Source organism: Anomaloglossus baeobatrachus, chromosome 5 (genome assembly GCF_048569485.1).
Source record: "Anomaloglossus baeobatrachus isolate aAnoBae1 chromosome 5, aAnoBae1.hap1, whole genome shotgun sequence".
NCBI lineage: Eukaryota > Metazoa > Chordata > Amphibia > Anura > Aromobatidae > Anomaloglossus > Anomaloglossus baeobatrachus.
The window spans coordinates 519165342-519180104 of record NC_134357.1 but is presented as its reverse complement, the minus strand read 5'-3'; the positions used below and the strand labels follow the sequence as shown (position 1 = coordinate 519180104).

At 45.4% G+C, this 14763-nt stretch overlaps 1 protein-coding gene across 1 annotated transcript in view; it reads left to right on the top strand.

The window, feature by feature from the left end:
* Positions 1-2482: 2482 nt before the first annotated feature.
* LOC142312040 (uncharacterized) overlaps positions 2483-14763 on the top strand; it is a 94039-nt gene continuing 81758 nt past the window's right edge. The window contains exons 1-5 of the mRNA XM_075350915.1: positions 2483-3086; positions 9824-9973; positions 10103-10282; positions 10365-10488; positions 11675-11772. Coding sequence (XP_075207030.1) covers positions 3042-3086; positions 9824-9973; positions 10103-10282; positions 10365-10488; positions 11675-11772 — 597 coding nt within the window. The 5' untranslated portion in view covers positions 2483-3041. The remainder of the gene's footprint in view (positions 3087-9823; positions 9974-10102; positions 10283-10364; positions 10489-11674; positions 11773-14763) is intronic.

Sequence of the window (14763 nt, the reverse complement as noted above, 5' to 3'; positions counted from 1 at the left end):
GCCATATATCCAGTGTGCGGCTCTGCAGGAGGAGGTATGTGGAGATTCCCCATTACATTAACCCCCTCAGTGCTGCGCTCACACTCCAGGAGACAGAACGTGTTCCCGTCTGTGCGGCTCTATCAGGAGATCTGTCTGTATGGGATTAGATGGGGTCACTTCCCTCCTGACGCCGCTCGCTGCTCTGTTACTGTACACTCTCCATTATGGCCGTCACCAGCTCCATCACTATCAGGAGATATTAATGCTCTATCATTATCTGTTACTGAGGCCCCGGTTCTTTCGTCCGATCTCCTGCACTTTATATCTTTGTGTCTTTTTCTTATGAATTATTGAATGCACCAATCATGTACAGTTTTTATTCCCCTCCGGAGCGGTATCACTCATTCCTGTTCCCTGCCCCTAGTAACACACTTACCATTACCAGCTGCCATCTTCTGCTATTCCTGGCGCTGCTCCAGTCCTGTTCTGTTGGTTGTGACCTGCTGGATCCCTCCATTGTTTACTAGACAGACCAGAAGTCACTACTCCATCCAAGTCTAAGGGGTCCTTTGAACACTACGACAACGCAAGCCGATGCTTGGGATGCCGAGCGCGATAGTCCCCGCCCCCGTCGCAGCAGCGATATCTTGTGATACCTGCCGTAGCGAACATTATCGCTACGGCAGCTTCACATGCACTCACCTGCCCTGCGACGTCGCTCTGGCCGGCAACCCGGCTCCTTTCTAAGGGGGCGGGTCGTGCGGCGTCACAGCGACGTCACACGGCAGGCGGCCAATAGAAGCGGAGGGGCGGAGATGAGCAGGACGTAAACATCCCGCCCACCTCCGTCCCTCCGCATAGCCGGCGTGAGCCGCAGTACGCAGGTACGCTGATGTTCCTTGCTCCTGCGGCTTCTCACACAGCAATGTGTGCTGCCGCAGGGGAACGAGGAACAACATCGTACCGTCGCTGCAGCGAAATTATGAAAATGTTGGACACTACACCGATGATACGATTACGACGCTTTTGCGCTCGGTAATCGTATCAAAAGAGATTTACACACTCCAATATCGACCGACACCGGATGTGCGTCACTTTCGATTTGACCCCACCGACATCGCACCTGCGATGTTGTAGTGTGCAAAGTACCCCTTAGAGCCACGGCGAGGCTCTCATAGACTTATGTATTGTTAGAGCATCATTGATTCTGTGGTTCGGGATTACATGAAGAATACAAGTATAACTTACACTGAGCGAACTAGCAATGACAGACTAGTACAGAGGAGAGAGGACCCTTCCCTGTGAGATCACTTTCTACAGGATAATGGGGAAGGACACGATAGGTCGGAGGTTGTGGCGGCTCCGGTGGTTTTGAGATGGCAGCACGGTCATTGCAGGCAGGAAGATTTCTTCGAGACATGAGTTTCCAAGTTCCATCTGAAAGTTTTGCATGTGTTGGATAACGTATTCTGGCACAAAATTCCAGAGGATGGGGGATATTTGGGAGAAGTCTTGGAAGCGGTTGAGTGAGGAATTTACAAGTGTGGAGGAGAGAAAGAAGTCTTGGGAGTAGTAGCGAGAACATGTGGGACTATATCGGGAAATTAGTTTAGTGATGTATCTAGGGGACAGATTAAGGACGGCTTTGTAGGTCAGTGTTAGTAGTTTGCATTGGATGGATTGCAGTGAGAGCTCTGACTGTTGTCTCTGACGTCTGGTCAGTCAGAACCTGCTACAAGATAAAGGAACGGGACCAGAGCGGAGCTGGGAATAGCAGAAAACACCAAATGGTATTTTACTAGGGGCAAGGAACAGAAATGAGCGTCACCACTCAGGTACTGAAATTAAAAATGAAATGCTGGGAAGGAGGCATGGCTTACCAATGGCCGGATAGGATACGTGCACCGCTGGCTCCCTGCCTGACCTACTCAACTTACTGAAATAGTGGTCCCCAGCCCTGATACTGCCACATGGGAAGACGCAGGGATCCGGTGCAGACCCTGACCAAGCCTCAGCTTCCATGGAACACTTCCTAGCACACAGTGAGTCCCGGAGCGCAGGATGCACCGGATCCAAGATGGCGCCGGACAGTTATTCATGGCGCTTGCTGCGGAGGGAAGCGATGGAGTGCGGCACTGCCTCTCAGGCACAAGGAGAGGAGTCTGAAGGTGATATGAGAGAAGCAGATATGGGAGAGATTAGCAAGCAGCTCTAGTCTCCCCCACAAAGAGAGATCTGGAGAGATTCCCCTGCAGACTGGAATCCTCATACAAAAAGGAGCTCCAGACCTTTAAGTCAGAATTCTCAGCCAGGGTGGAGGCGGTGAAAGACTCACAGAAGACAGTGCTGGACAAATTGCAGGCACACAGAGAGATCATCCTTTCAAATACTGCCAGGTTGGACGCCCTTACCTCCAATTTGGTTGACCTCGAAAATCGTAATAGACAGAATAACATCCATATCAGAGGTCTCTCTGAAAAAGTAACCCTTCCTGAGCTGGAACTGGCCGTGTAGCAGCTCTTTGCACAGATCCTGGGAGGTAAAAGTAGTGGCCCTATGGAGCTGGACAGACTATATAGAGCACTTGGACCCCAGCCCTCCTCTGAATCCAGACCCATTATTTGCAGGGTCCATTTTTCAGGGTCAAAGAATCCCTAATGTCTGCCACCAGGGGAAAGGGCCCAATCCCTTTCATGGACTCGCAGGTTACTTTACTGCTGTACTTGGCCAGGAGGACCTTACAACTTAGGAGGGCTCTCCGACCACTTCTGCTCTGTCTCAAGGATAATGATATCCCATACCGGTGGGGTTTCCCCTTCCAATTAATTGCATACAAAAACGAGAAATCTGTGACCCTGCGCTCTCTGAGAGACCTTTCAGGATTCCTTGGAACTTCCGGAGTGGCCGAGACCACCTCAGCTCCCCCATGAACCTCCAAGATGATTGCTGGTACAGCGAACGAAAATGAAACACGTGGGACCGGAGGGAGCAGATAAAGTCACATGAGTTGTTGGAACTCCCCGTTTTGAGTTCCCATCTTGTTTCTGGGTGCCTGGTTTATGCCCGGGGCAACAAACCTGTCTGCTGACGCTTTCATGCTGGCGGTACAGTTAGAATGTTACTCATGTTTCTAAAGTTCAGTAATTTCCTATTTCTCCTACAGGTCCAAGTTCATCTATCCTAACTGTTGTGCCTTAACACTAGAAGTCCCAGAGAGGGGTCATTTAACATTTCTACCATTGGAACCCTATGGAGCTTGAAATTCCTGGGACTTCTAGTGTTAACAGGTTTTCTATATTTCTCATTAAGATGTTATAGGTTCTTGCACAATTTGTGTTGCCTCTCTCTCCTCCTTCTTACGTATATATGGCTACAATATTCTAATCTACGGCATGGGGAGACCGTTTGTAGTAGACTCAAAGTTTTGAACTAGCTGGTCGGGTTGGGTGGGGAGGTTGCCTGCTTGCTTGTCGGCTTCCTCCTCCCCCTCCTCAGTGTACCTCAGGCGGTGAATTCACACTATCAAGCACACGTTACTTGAGGCCCTCAGCCTCTCTTTCTACTTTTTTCTATTATCTCAAATTCCTATCTTTCTTCCTGCTACACTTCTCCTTCTTCTTTTTTTCTTCTCTCTCCCCTCTTTCTTTCCATGGCATTAACTGTTTGTTACCACCCCCCCCCATCAGGTGTCCTGCTCTGCCCGAATTGGGCCCCTTTGGCATGCATTGACAGTGTGGCTCATTCTTTTACATGGATCATTATTATTATTATTATATTTATTATTATAGCGCCAATTATTCCATGGCGCTTTACAGTGAAAGAGGGTATACGTACAACAATCATTAACAATACAAAACAGACTGGTATAGGACGAGAGAGGACCCTGCCCGCTAGGGCTCACAGTCTGTGCAGGGAATGGATGATTGTACAATGTGTGAGGACAGAGCTGGTTGCGCAATGGTGTACTGGACTGCGGTTTATTGTAGGTTGTAGGCTTGTTAGAAGAGATGGGTCTTGAGGTTCCTCTTGAAGCTTTCCACGATAGGGGAGAGTCTGATATGCTGAGGTAGAGTGTTCCAGAGTATGGGGGAGGCACGGGAGAAATCTTGTACGCGATTGTGGGACGAGGAGATAAGAGAGGAGTAGAGAAGGAGATCTTGTGAGGATCTGAGGTTGCGTGCAGATAGGTACCGGGAGACTAGGTCACAGATGTAAGGAGGTGACAGGTTGTGGATGGCCTAAATTATGCTCCTTCAACTTCAGGGGATGAATATGCCAGAAACTGACGACAGATCACCAATATGAGTTATAAGAAGGGAGTCTCTGTTCTAATGTTGCAGGAGAAGCATTTTCGTTCAAATGCTGTTCCCAAAATGTCGAATAAACATTACCCTACTTGGTTCACAGTATTAATCCAGGCTCCAAATCCAAAGGGGTCTCAATTGCTTTACATAGATCTTTTGTACCTGTCATTTTAAAGTCTCTTATTGATCCCCTGGGACGGTACATGTTCCTGCAGGTGATTTGTTTGGAGAGGACATTTGTAATAGCCAACATTTACAGCCCTAACCAGAGCCAAAGAAAGTTTCACGCAGAGTGCCTGAACGCGCTTGAAGACTTTGCAGGGCCCTCTGTTGGTGGTCCTGGGGGGAGACTTTAACCTCCCGCTGGTATCCAAGGTTGACGTGTCTTCAGGTAGGACCTCATACCCCCTCTCCACCATAAGGGGACTCTGGAAAAAAGCACATGACATGCGGCTAGTAGATGTCTGGAGGGTTCTTCACCCTGAGGTCAAGGATTACAGCTACTATTCCTCAGTCCATTCGGTATATAGTAGGATCGATTACTTTCTTGTCTCACACTCTTTCTTAGACCTACATGTTGAGGCTGAGATCGGATCAATGTTGTGGTCGGATCATGCTCCCATCTTTCTCTCCAAAACGTTGTGTTCCAATTGTAGGTCGAGCTATACATGGCGGTTGAATGAGAACCTACTGCGAGACCCGATTTGCTTGGCTGCCATTCAGTACACCACTCAAGACTTTTTATCTGACCATGAACTTCATCCCTCCTCACCCGCAATCAAGTGGGATGCCCTAAAATGTACCCTGAGAGGAGTTCTCATATATCACATGGCACGTAAAAGTTCGGGGCCAGATGAATTCACCTCTGGCTTCTACCCTCCCTGACAGAAGTTCTGTCGCTTATCCATGTTATGTAAATAAAAGTTTATAACTTGACTTTAAATTCATCCATTTGTTTTATAAATTACTCTTTTGAAAGCTGAAACACTCCCAAAGTTAGATTATGAAAATAAAGTTGCTACAAAGCTGAAATATTGATCATGTAATGAACACAGAAAGGTCAGATTTTGGCAAGACAAAAGTTTTGTCGCTCACAGAAAGTAAAGTGAAATTCAAACAAATAATTAACTTTTAATACAAAGATATTTTGCATAACATTGGTGAATGAAGTTGTGGTTCTCTTAGAGCCATATTTAATGTTTTTTTGTGACTTCCATGAGCTTGAAGGACTGCATCCATGCGGTTCAATAATGATTCATACAATTTATTGATGAAGTCATCAGGAATAGCAAAGAATGCAGTCTTACATGTTTCCCAGAGTTCATCTAGATTCCTTGGTTTTGTCTTCCAACCTTCCACTTTCATCCTACCCCAAACATGCTCAATGATGTTCATGTCTGGTGACTGGGCTGGCCAGTCCTTGAGCACCTTGATCTTCTTTGCCAGGAGGAAATTGTTGTAGACATGGATGAGATGGAGCACCATCCTGCTGCAGAATTTGACCCCTTTTATGATTGGAAATGTAAGAGTTAGCTAATACTTCTTGATATTTTAGGCTATTGATATTGCCTTCCACCTTGCAAATGTTTCGCACACCCCCATACTGAATGTAACCCCAGACCATGATCTTTCCACCACCAAACTTAACTGTTTTCTGGGTGTATTTTGAATCCATACGGGCTCCAGTACGTCTCCTGCAGTATTTGCGGCAGCTGTGGTGTAATTCAACTGAAGATTCATCAGAGAAATCCACCTTCTGTTACTTTTCCAGCGTCCATCTGTTTAGCAGGCTGTGGGACTTGGCAAATGCCACATGGTTTTTTAATTGCCTTTTGTTTAGTGCTTGCTTCTGGGCACTGGTTCGACCATGAAGGGTATTTCGAGACAGAATCCTACAAACTATTCTAGTTGACACAGGGACTTGAGGTGACCAGGCCTGTTGGAGCTCTGCTGCAGTGGAAGGGGGGCTGGCTTTGGATTTTTTAACCAACAAACGTTCCTCCTGAGCAGTTGTCTTGCGGGGTCTGCCGGACCTGGGCTTGTCAAAAACATCTCCAGTCTCTTAAAATCTTTTTTTAATGTTTTGTACTTGACGCTGAGACGCATTAAAGGTGCCAGCCACCTCTGCAGTGGATCTGGTCTTCAGCCTCTTGATAATCAAGACTTTGGTCGCAGGGTGGATTTTTGGCATGTTGTCAGAGGTCAAGTTGCAGTTCACATGAAGGTCTGGGGTGCTGGGTTTCTTTTTATACACACCCACTAATTAACCAATTATTTAGTGAGCACAGGTGAGGATGTAAACTAGGATTGGGTGCATTATATGACAAGGCGACAAAACTTTGTCTTGCCAAAATCTGACCTTTCTGTGTTCATTAAATGATCAATATTTCAGCTTTGCAGCAACTTTATTTTCATAACCCAAACCAAATTTTGTGAGGGTTTCAGCTTTCAAAAGAGTAATTTATAAAACCAATGGATGAATTGAAAGTCAAGTTATAAGCTTACATAACATGGATAAGCGACAGAACTTCTGTCAGTGAGTGTATAAACTATTGGTGGATTCTCTGAGAGCTCCTTTTCTTTCATTATGTAATTATATCTCAACAGGTGGCTCTTTTGCCCCTCAGGCATCCTGAAGTCAGGGAAGGATCCCTCACTCTGTGGTAGCTACCGCCCAATTTCCCTCATAAACACTGACATAAAGCTATTTTCTAAGCTGATAGCTAATAGGCTGCAGTTGCTTCTTCCGACCAGGTCAGGTTTGTTATGGGCAGGGAGGCTAGGGATAGCGTCATCAAAACTGTTTCGCTGATAGGATGGGCAGGTGGGATGGTTTCTCCCATGTGCATCCTGTTGATAGATGCTGAAAAAGCCTTTGACAGTGTGCACTGGGGATTCCTGTTTCAGGCTCTCCATCACATGGGTCCCCAGGAGGCAATGTTAAATAGAGTCTATGCTCTCTATACCTCTCCCACGGCTCAAGTTAAGGTCAACGGTATTTTGTCAGCCCCTTTTCAGATTAATAATAGCACATGACAAGGCTGCCCGCTCTTGCCCTTGCTCTATGTTATCTGTGTGGAATTTCTGGCAACAGCTATAAGAAATGACCCTTCAATCAAGGAAGTCCCTCTCAAGACCGCAGAACATAAGCGTTCTTTTTTCGCGGATGACCTCCTTCTATACATCACCCCCCCATTAATTAGTCTTCCAAATATAATGTCGGAGTTTCGTGAAAACGGACATGTGAGCAACTTTAAAATAAACTCACATAAATCGGAGATGCTGAACGTAAACCTTCCCCAACAGCTTGTATGCCAATTGTAGACGTCCTTTCGCTTTAAATGACAGCCAGTGTCTCTTACCTACATTGGAGTTAAGGTTTCCCTAGATGTGGAAAACCTCTATTCTCTGAATTGGCCCCGCCCTATGTTTTGAGTAATGGGACCTTAAAAAGTGGAGCAAACTTCGCTTGTCTTGTTTTGGCCGGATGAGCGTGATTAAGATGGATCTCTTGCCACGATTACTGTATTTATGTCAAACCCTCACCATACTCCTCCCGGCCTCCTTTTTCTTACGTGTCAAGAAAGCGATTAACAAATGTATCTGGGCATCTAGGCGACTGTAATTGTCCTTCCAGTTATTAAGCAATCCTCGGAGGGCTGGGGGAGTCGGACTACCGGACGTTCGACTGTATACCATGGCTTCTATGGGAACATGTATACTTGACCTATTCTATCACAGAGGCAAGAAGAGATGGGTTGACATACAAGACGATATTTCTAGGTATTGTCCCCTAGTCTTCATTTGGTTGAGGCCTTATTCCCTAGTCCCCCACAACGCCGTCCTTCCTCGTCAAAAATTTGGCATGTTTTATTAGGCAAGGCTCCAAGACCCTGAACATATCCTCAGTACCTAGCCCTCTTATCCTTGTACATGATAACCAATACTTTTCAGCAGGACTCAACAGAATTACTTTCCTTCGAAAGCACAGATCTGACTGCCCAGCAGCCAGCAATATTAGATTTTTGCACCTTATCCACACTCATTCCTATTAATGTTCTTGTTCAGGACTTAAGAACACCCTCAGAAACGTGTTTTTTTTACAGACAATTATGGAGTTATGTGAGATCACTGTCTTCCCATGAAAATGTTTTTTGGTCACTCACGCCTCTAGAATTACTCTGTATAGCGAGGGACCCTCCAGAACATACCATTTCGCTGTTATACAAAATCTTCTTGGATAGCCATGGCGAATGGGTGGACCCTCCCCATTTTCTTTTCTAGATGGGAGGTCGACTTGGGAAGATCCCTGTCTGAGGAAGACAGGGCTAAAATCTTGCTCTTTATTCAGAGGGCATCCATGAGTTCTCTGACCCAGGAGAGGGGATATAAGATTCTACACAGATGATATAGATGTCCCTCGGCTGTGCATTCAATGTTCCCTTCGACACCAGACACCTGTTGGAGATGTTTGCAAGAGAGAGGTTCGTACATACACATATGGTGGTCATGTGACTCCATCAGAGGCTTTTGGAGGGCAGCGTTTGACCTTATTAACTTAATCTCAAAACGTAATATTATTCCATTTCCTCAACCTGCCCTCCTGTCGCTTTGCAATTACTCAATATCAAAGTTCAAACAGACCACGCTTTGCCACGTTTTGGCGGCGGCGAGGTGATTGTTACCCAGATTCTGGATTCAGACTCTGACTCCCTCTCGGTCGGACCTGCTGGCGGAGATGAATTAATTACTGTATTTAGAATGGAGGAATTGGTTGACCAGGCCACCGACACTTCAGGACAGGACAGGGTTCTTGAAACGTGGACCTCCTGGATCTTATTCAGGGACTCCTCCGGCCGGGACTCCTGGTTGGCCGATGGTGATTGAAGACGAGATGGAGATAATTCCACATGACGGGCGGGGCGGTCATTTGGGTGGGACGGGACACGTGTTTTCCCCTCTTGGGTTTCCCCCTTTTTGCCTAATTTATCCCTTCTAGAATTTCCCTCTTATGCCCTAGTCAATTCCCTTTCCTTTTTCTCTCTTCTTCTTTCTGTCTCCTTTCTGACTTGTCTTATTTTCTTCTTTTTCCCTACTAAGTTAGCTGCACTTCTTTAGCGGAAATTCAACCTACTTTACTATCACTGTGATTATAATAACAATATTGGCTTGTACTTATTTGATACGCATATGAAAACGATTTGCTATCATTGATGTAATGAGTGTTTCAGTGTTATTTTTGTTACATGTTGAATAAACTTTAATTTGAACTAAAAAAACAAACACTGGAGAGGTGTTTTCCAGATTCAGATAATTTAGATTTCTCATTTCAGATTTGTTCTGTGGTTTTGGTGCTGGATAAGATATATCATGTGATAAATCTCTGTCTGTGATTATTTATAGTTGGATTGTGTGTTATACCGGGGGCAGGACGGGGCCAGGACTGGATGTAGTGATCATGTGAAGCCGGTAACAGTTCTGGAGATTTCTTACATGGTTTCTTTCTGATGTTACATCGTCTTCTTCTCCCCATTCAGGTCCCTATAATATCGGATCCTCTCAGTGGAGATCTTCTGTATAAGAGAATTTTCCTGATTGACCCATCAAGGATGGATAGGAACAGAGACAAGATGGCGACGAGAATATTACACCTGACCCTAGAGATCCTCTTTCGGCTTACTGGAGAGGTGAGAGATTCTGATGACGTCACATTACATCATTCTTATCTATGGGAATAACAGATGGACAGAACTGGAGAGGTGAGGACTCTGGAAATGTCTGTAGTGAGATTTATTAATGTGTCTCTCCATATCCAGGATTACACAGTAGTGAAGAAGACCTCTAGTGAGCGCTGTCAGGACCCTGTGTCTGAGGGATGGGGAAGACCCCTGAGCCCAATCACGGGGCCTCCACCTCACCCCCTGATATATGAGGATATCAATGACCAGAAGATCCTAGAACTCACCTACAAGATGATTGAGCTGCTGACTGGAGAGGTGACACTGCTGGGAATGCTGGGACATTATACAGTAACGCTATGAAGGGATCGGGGGATGACGGTATCATTGTATGTGTCAGGTTCCTATAAGGAGTCAGGATGTCGCCATCTATTTCTCCATGGAGGAGTGGGAGTATTTAGAAGGACACAAAGATCTGTACAAGGACGTCATGATGGATGTTCCCCGGCCCCTCACATCATCAGGTAATAGACTGGTCTAAATACACACGGCCTATAATTATCTGTATGTAAAGAATGAATGTGTTTCATTGAATCATAGAATATTAGTTGGACGGGGCCTCCAGGGTCATCTTGTCCAACCCCTTGCTGAATGCAGCATTCCCTAAACTACAGTATCTCACACAGATATATCGTACAAAAGAGAAAATGAGTACTATACGGCCATTCATTGTAATAAATATATATAAAGATGCACCTTGAAAATAGTTATTTAAATGCAAACAAACTTTATTTACATGATCATAGATGAAACAAGGGCACTGTTAGGACTAAAGTACAAAAGAGTGTTTAAAAATCCTTACAGGAGTCAGGTACAGACACAGAGAAAATAATCCCTAACCATGGACATCTACATAAAAACTACCATTAGGAGGGGAAAAAGAGCAACTTCCATCAGTCTACTACAATGTTAAATCAGTGGTATATTTCAAAGTAATTGCAACCGAATACTTGGCCTTAGTCACAACAATCATATTAGGGGAAGTTGCTTACCCATATAAAGTGCTAGTGCTAGAGTAGATGTCCGGGGTCTGAGTGGCCGAAAACGATTCAAATCTATAAGATATCCATCTGTTACCCTAATTTGTTTCCTATCTCAGACAGATGTCTGTCCAGCCTCTGTTTGAACAAATAAACAGCTGCACTCTGAATTGCTAAGGCAGGCAAACATTGACTACAGGAATTTGGACATGAATTACTGCTAAGGAAATACATTTTAAAAATTGATACACTTAGCGCATAAAAAGGCCAGTTTTATGTGAGCACAGATGCCAGCAGCAAGGCGTATCTCTTTTTCCTGGGTCCCTACCTAAAAGCCTCTGCTGGGGCTGAAAAAGCCCTACAAGTTTATGGGCGACCAGGAACCTGCTAATAGGAAATTAAAAATCATATTTTACTTCAGCCTCTGTTTGAAGACTTCCATTGAAGGAGAAGTCATTACCTCTCATGGCAGCTGGTTCCACTCATTGATCACCCTCACTGTGAAAAAGTTTATTTCTAATCTGTATCTTCTCCCTTTTTCAGTTTCATTCCATTGCTTCTCATGTTTCCATGTGCAAATGAAAATAAGGATGATCCCTTTACACTGCGACATCCCTTCAGATATGTAGACAGCTATTAAGTCTCCTGTTAACCTTTTTCTTTCCTCCAGTTCTATCCAGTGAGAGGACAACACCAGAGAGATGTCCCCGTCCTCTTCTTCCACAGGACTGTAAACAAGAAAATCCCAATGTTCCTCAGGATCATCAGGTAGATGGTGTCATGAAATCTCCCTATGATGTGTAGACGACTGTGAAGGTCTTGTGTTCAGTCTTGTTTTACCCACCAGTGTTATACACTGAATAACCAACTCTTAATACACAGTTTTCTATATGGAAATTAGACCCATGACCCCAGAGAACAGCAGAAAACAAAGTTATCTATTTTAAGTGTGAAACCACGTTAAAATAGGAATATTGAGTGACTTCAAATATGGCACGGTCATCAGCGCTAGATGTTGGATCCATATCTCAACACGTTGCCGACTTCATGAGCAGCGGTTACAATTACGCCTCTACAGGTGTGAATGATGCCAGTGAATCTATTTTTATGCTTTTATATCAGTCTCATGCGTATTAGTACACATGAAAGCTGAGCGGAAGATGAAAGCAGAGCTAGGAGATGACCATGAGGTCAGAGAAAGCTGTGTGCCCGCACCCTCCCCGGCAGGAGGCGGTGAGAAGTAGAAAAACACACAATTCTGAAATTGTGTTTTTGGGAATTGTTTTTACAGCGTACATTGCAATATGATTCTCCTCATCAGTACAATTATGATGATACCAAACATCTAGTTTTTATTATTTTAGTGGTGAAAAAAATCAGAAGTTTGGAAAATAAATGTTGGTGTTCGGGTCTCTGTTTTCAAGAGACCAGTAACGTTTTAATTTTTCGATCGATGGAGCTGTGTGAAAGCTTGTTTTTTTGCAGGGAGAGATAATGTGATGTTTTTATTAAAGGGAACCTGTCACCAGTTTTTTGCCCTATTAGCCACCACCACTGGGCTCTTTTATATACATCATTCTAACATGCTGTATATAAGAGCCCAGTGCTCTTATAAGCTCGTATAAGAGCTTATATGCTCGTATAAGAGCTGTGTAGAACATAAAAAAACACTTTATAATACTCCCCTAAACCGGTCGCTGCGGTGGATGTGGCTCAGATAGGCGTCTTTGTCCTCTTGTTCCGGCGCCTCCTCTTTCGGCCATCTTCGTCCTCCTTCTGAAGCCTGTGTGCATGACGCGTCTACGTCATACACACTCGCCGATCCCATTCATGCGCACTACAATACTTTGATGTGCCCTGCTCAGGGCAGATGAAAGTGCGCCTGCTAAGGACCTGAATGCCGGCGAGTGTGTATGACGTCGGACACGTCATGCACCATGGCTTCAGAAGGATGACAGAGGTGGTGACAAAGATGGCCGAAAGGTGGCACCGGAGGACGAGAACGCCCATTTGGCCCATATCCACCGCAGCGACTGGTTTAGGTGAGTATTATAAAGTGTTTTTTATGTTCTACACAGCGGTCTGGGCTCTTATATACAGCATGTTAGAATACTGTATATAAGAGCCCAGTGGTGGTGGCTGCAGCTTATAGGCCCAAGAACCGGTGATCGGTTCCCTTTAATACAATTTTGGGATAGATAAGAGGTTCAGCCTTCCTCCACCAATTATACATTTTTGTCATTAAATCATCTATAACCGACAATGTTTTGTGTAGTGAGGAAATCCTCCAGCCCTTTTTAAAAGATGTTATACAGACTGCCATTACTACCTTTTGTAGTAGGGCATTCCACAATCTGACTGCTCTAACTATATAGAACCCTTTTGTGGTTTCCTGTTCCTGTAAGAGGATACCGAAGTTTAGCTGGGGAAATTTCTCCAAATGATTGGGCCTCAGTGGGCCAGCAGGTCTCCGGGAAGCAGGTGTCACGGGAGCCACGCTGGTCGCATGCGTGGTCCCCATCCTCCATGCCCAGCGTTGAACGAACCGAGGTTTCCCTGGGCAACCATCGGAGAGCGGATCCTCAGGTGCCTAGCAGAGTGTGGGTCCCGGCCGGGGCTCGTTCCTCCGGGTGCAACGGCTGGAGCTGTGACACCGCGGCCGCTTACGGAGATCAGAAGGCAGGGCCGCAGGCACCGTCACGCACCGGAAAAGCAGGCGCGAGCCCCACTACCTCTTCCCGAGAAGTGGAGGCTCATGGGAGTGGAAGTGACTTTGCACGCCAGGGATGACGTCCGAGGCCACTTCCACAGCCTGCTGTGTTCAACGTGGCAGGGAATTTGAAACCCAGTTACCAGACAGAGTGCCTGCAGTTGTTCTCCAAGATGGAAGCTCCCACAGCAATCAGCAATGCTCCAGAAGATCCCAGATCCGTCCTACGATGGTAGCTGCTCAGGACAGGTAAGTGGACTCCTCATTATAAAGTCTGTCCCTCTCTCTCTCTTCTTCCCCTAAATACCCTGTAGGCCACAAGGCAAAAATGTGTGCTTTGCAAAATGTCCTGGCCAAAGGAATCGACAGACTGCTCTCTGCCCGTCGTGGATAGAAAGGACGGTGGTCCGTAGCCAGACCAGAGGTTTTTTTCCTTATAAAAAAAAATATATATATATATTAAATATATATATATATATATATATATATATATATATTTTTATATATATATATACATATATAATATTGGAGCACCCCCTCCCATCCTCTCCCCTAAAATAGATGACTGATCCATAGCCACAGTAGTGGGAGGGATCTGCCAGCTGCAGACAGCATAACATCTTCCTCTGTACCCACTGAATCGGGCACGACACACAATGTGGTCCCCTCGCTGCACCTTTAAAAGTGAGGGAGTTGCAATTAATAGGCCTAGTCTGGGGACAGACCATGAGGTTGTAATCTCCGAATGAGCAGCGATCCGTCCAGGACACCATGTGTTCAAAACGCGAAGACATATGATCTTCTCGGCACATAAGACCTGCTGTATATATTTATGAAGGAAAAGCAGTCAGGAAGGTGTCAGTCTCCCAAAATCTAAAGAAGAAGTACCCCTTTTCGGAACATTGTGCCAATCTTGGCACTTAACCTCATTGGTCTAGTGGTGTGATTGTCACTTGGGGTACGAGAGTTCCTGGGTGCGAATCCTGAACAGAGCTCATGAAATCTGCCAGCCTATTGGGCCACGATCAATGCTTGGTGGGAATGCTGAA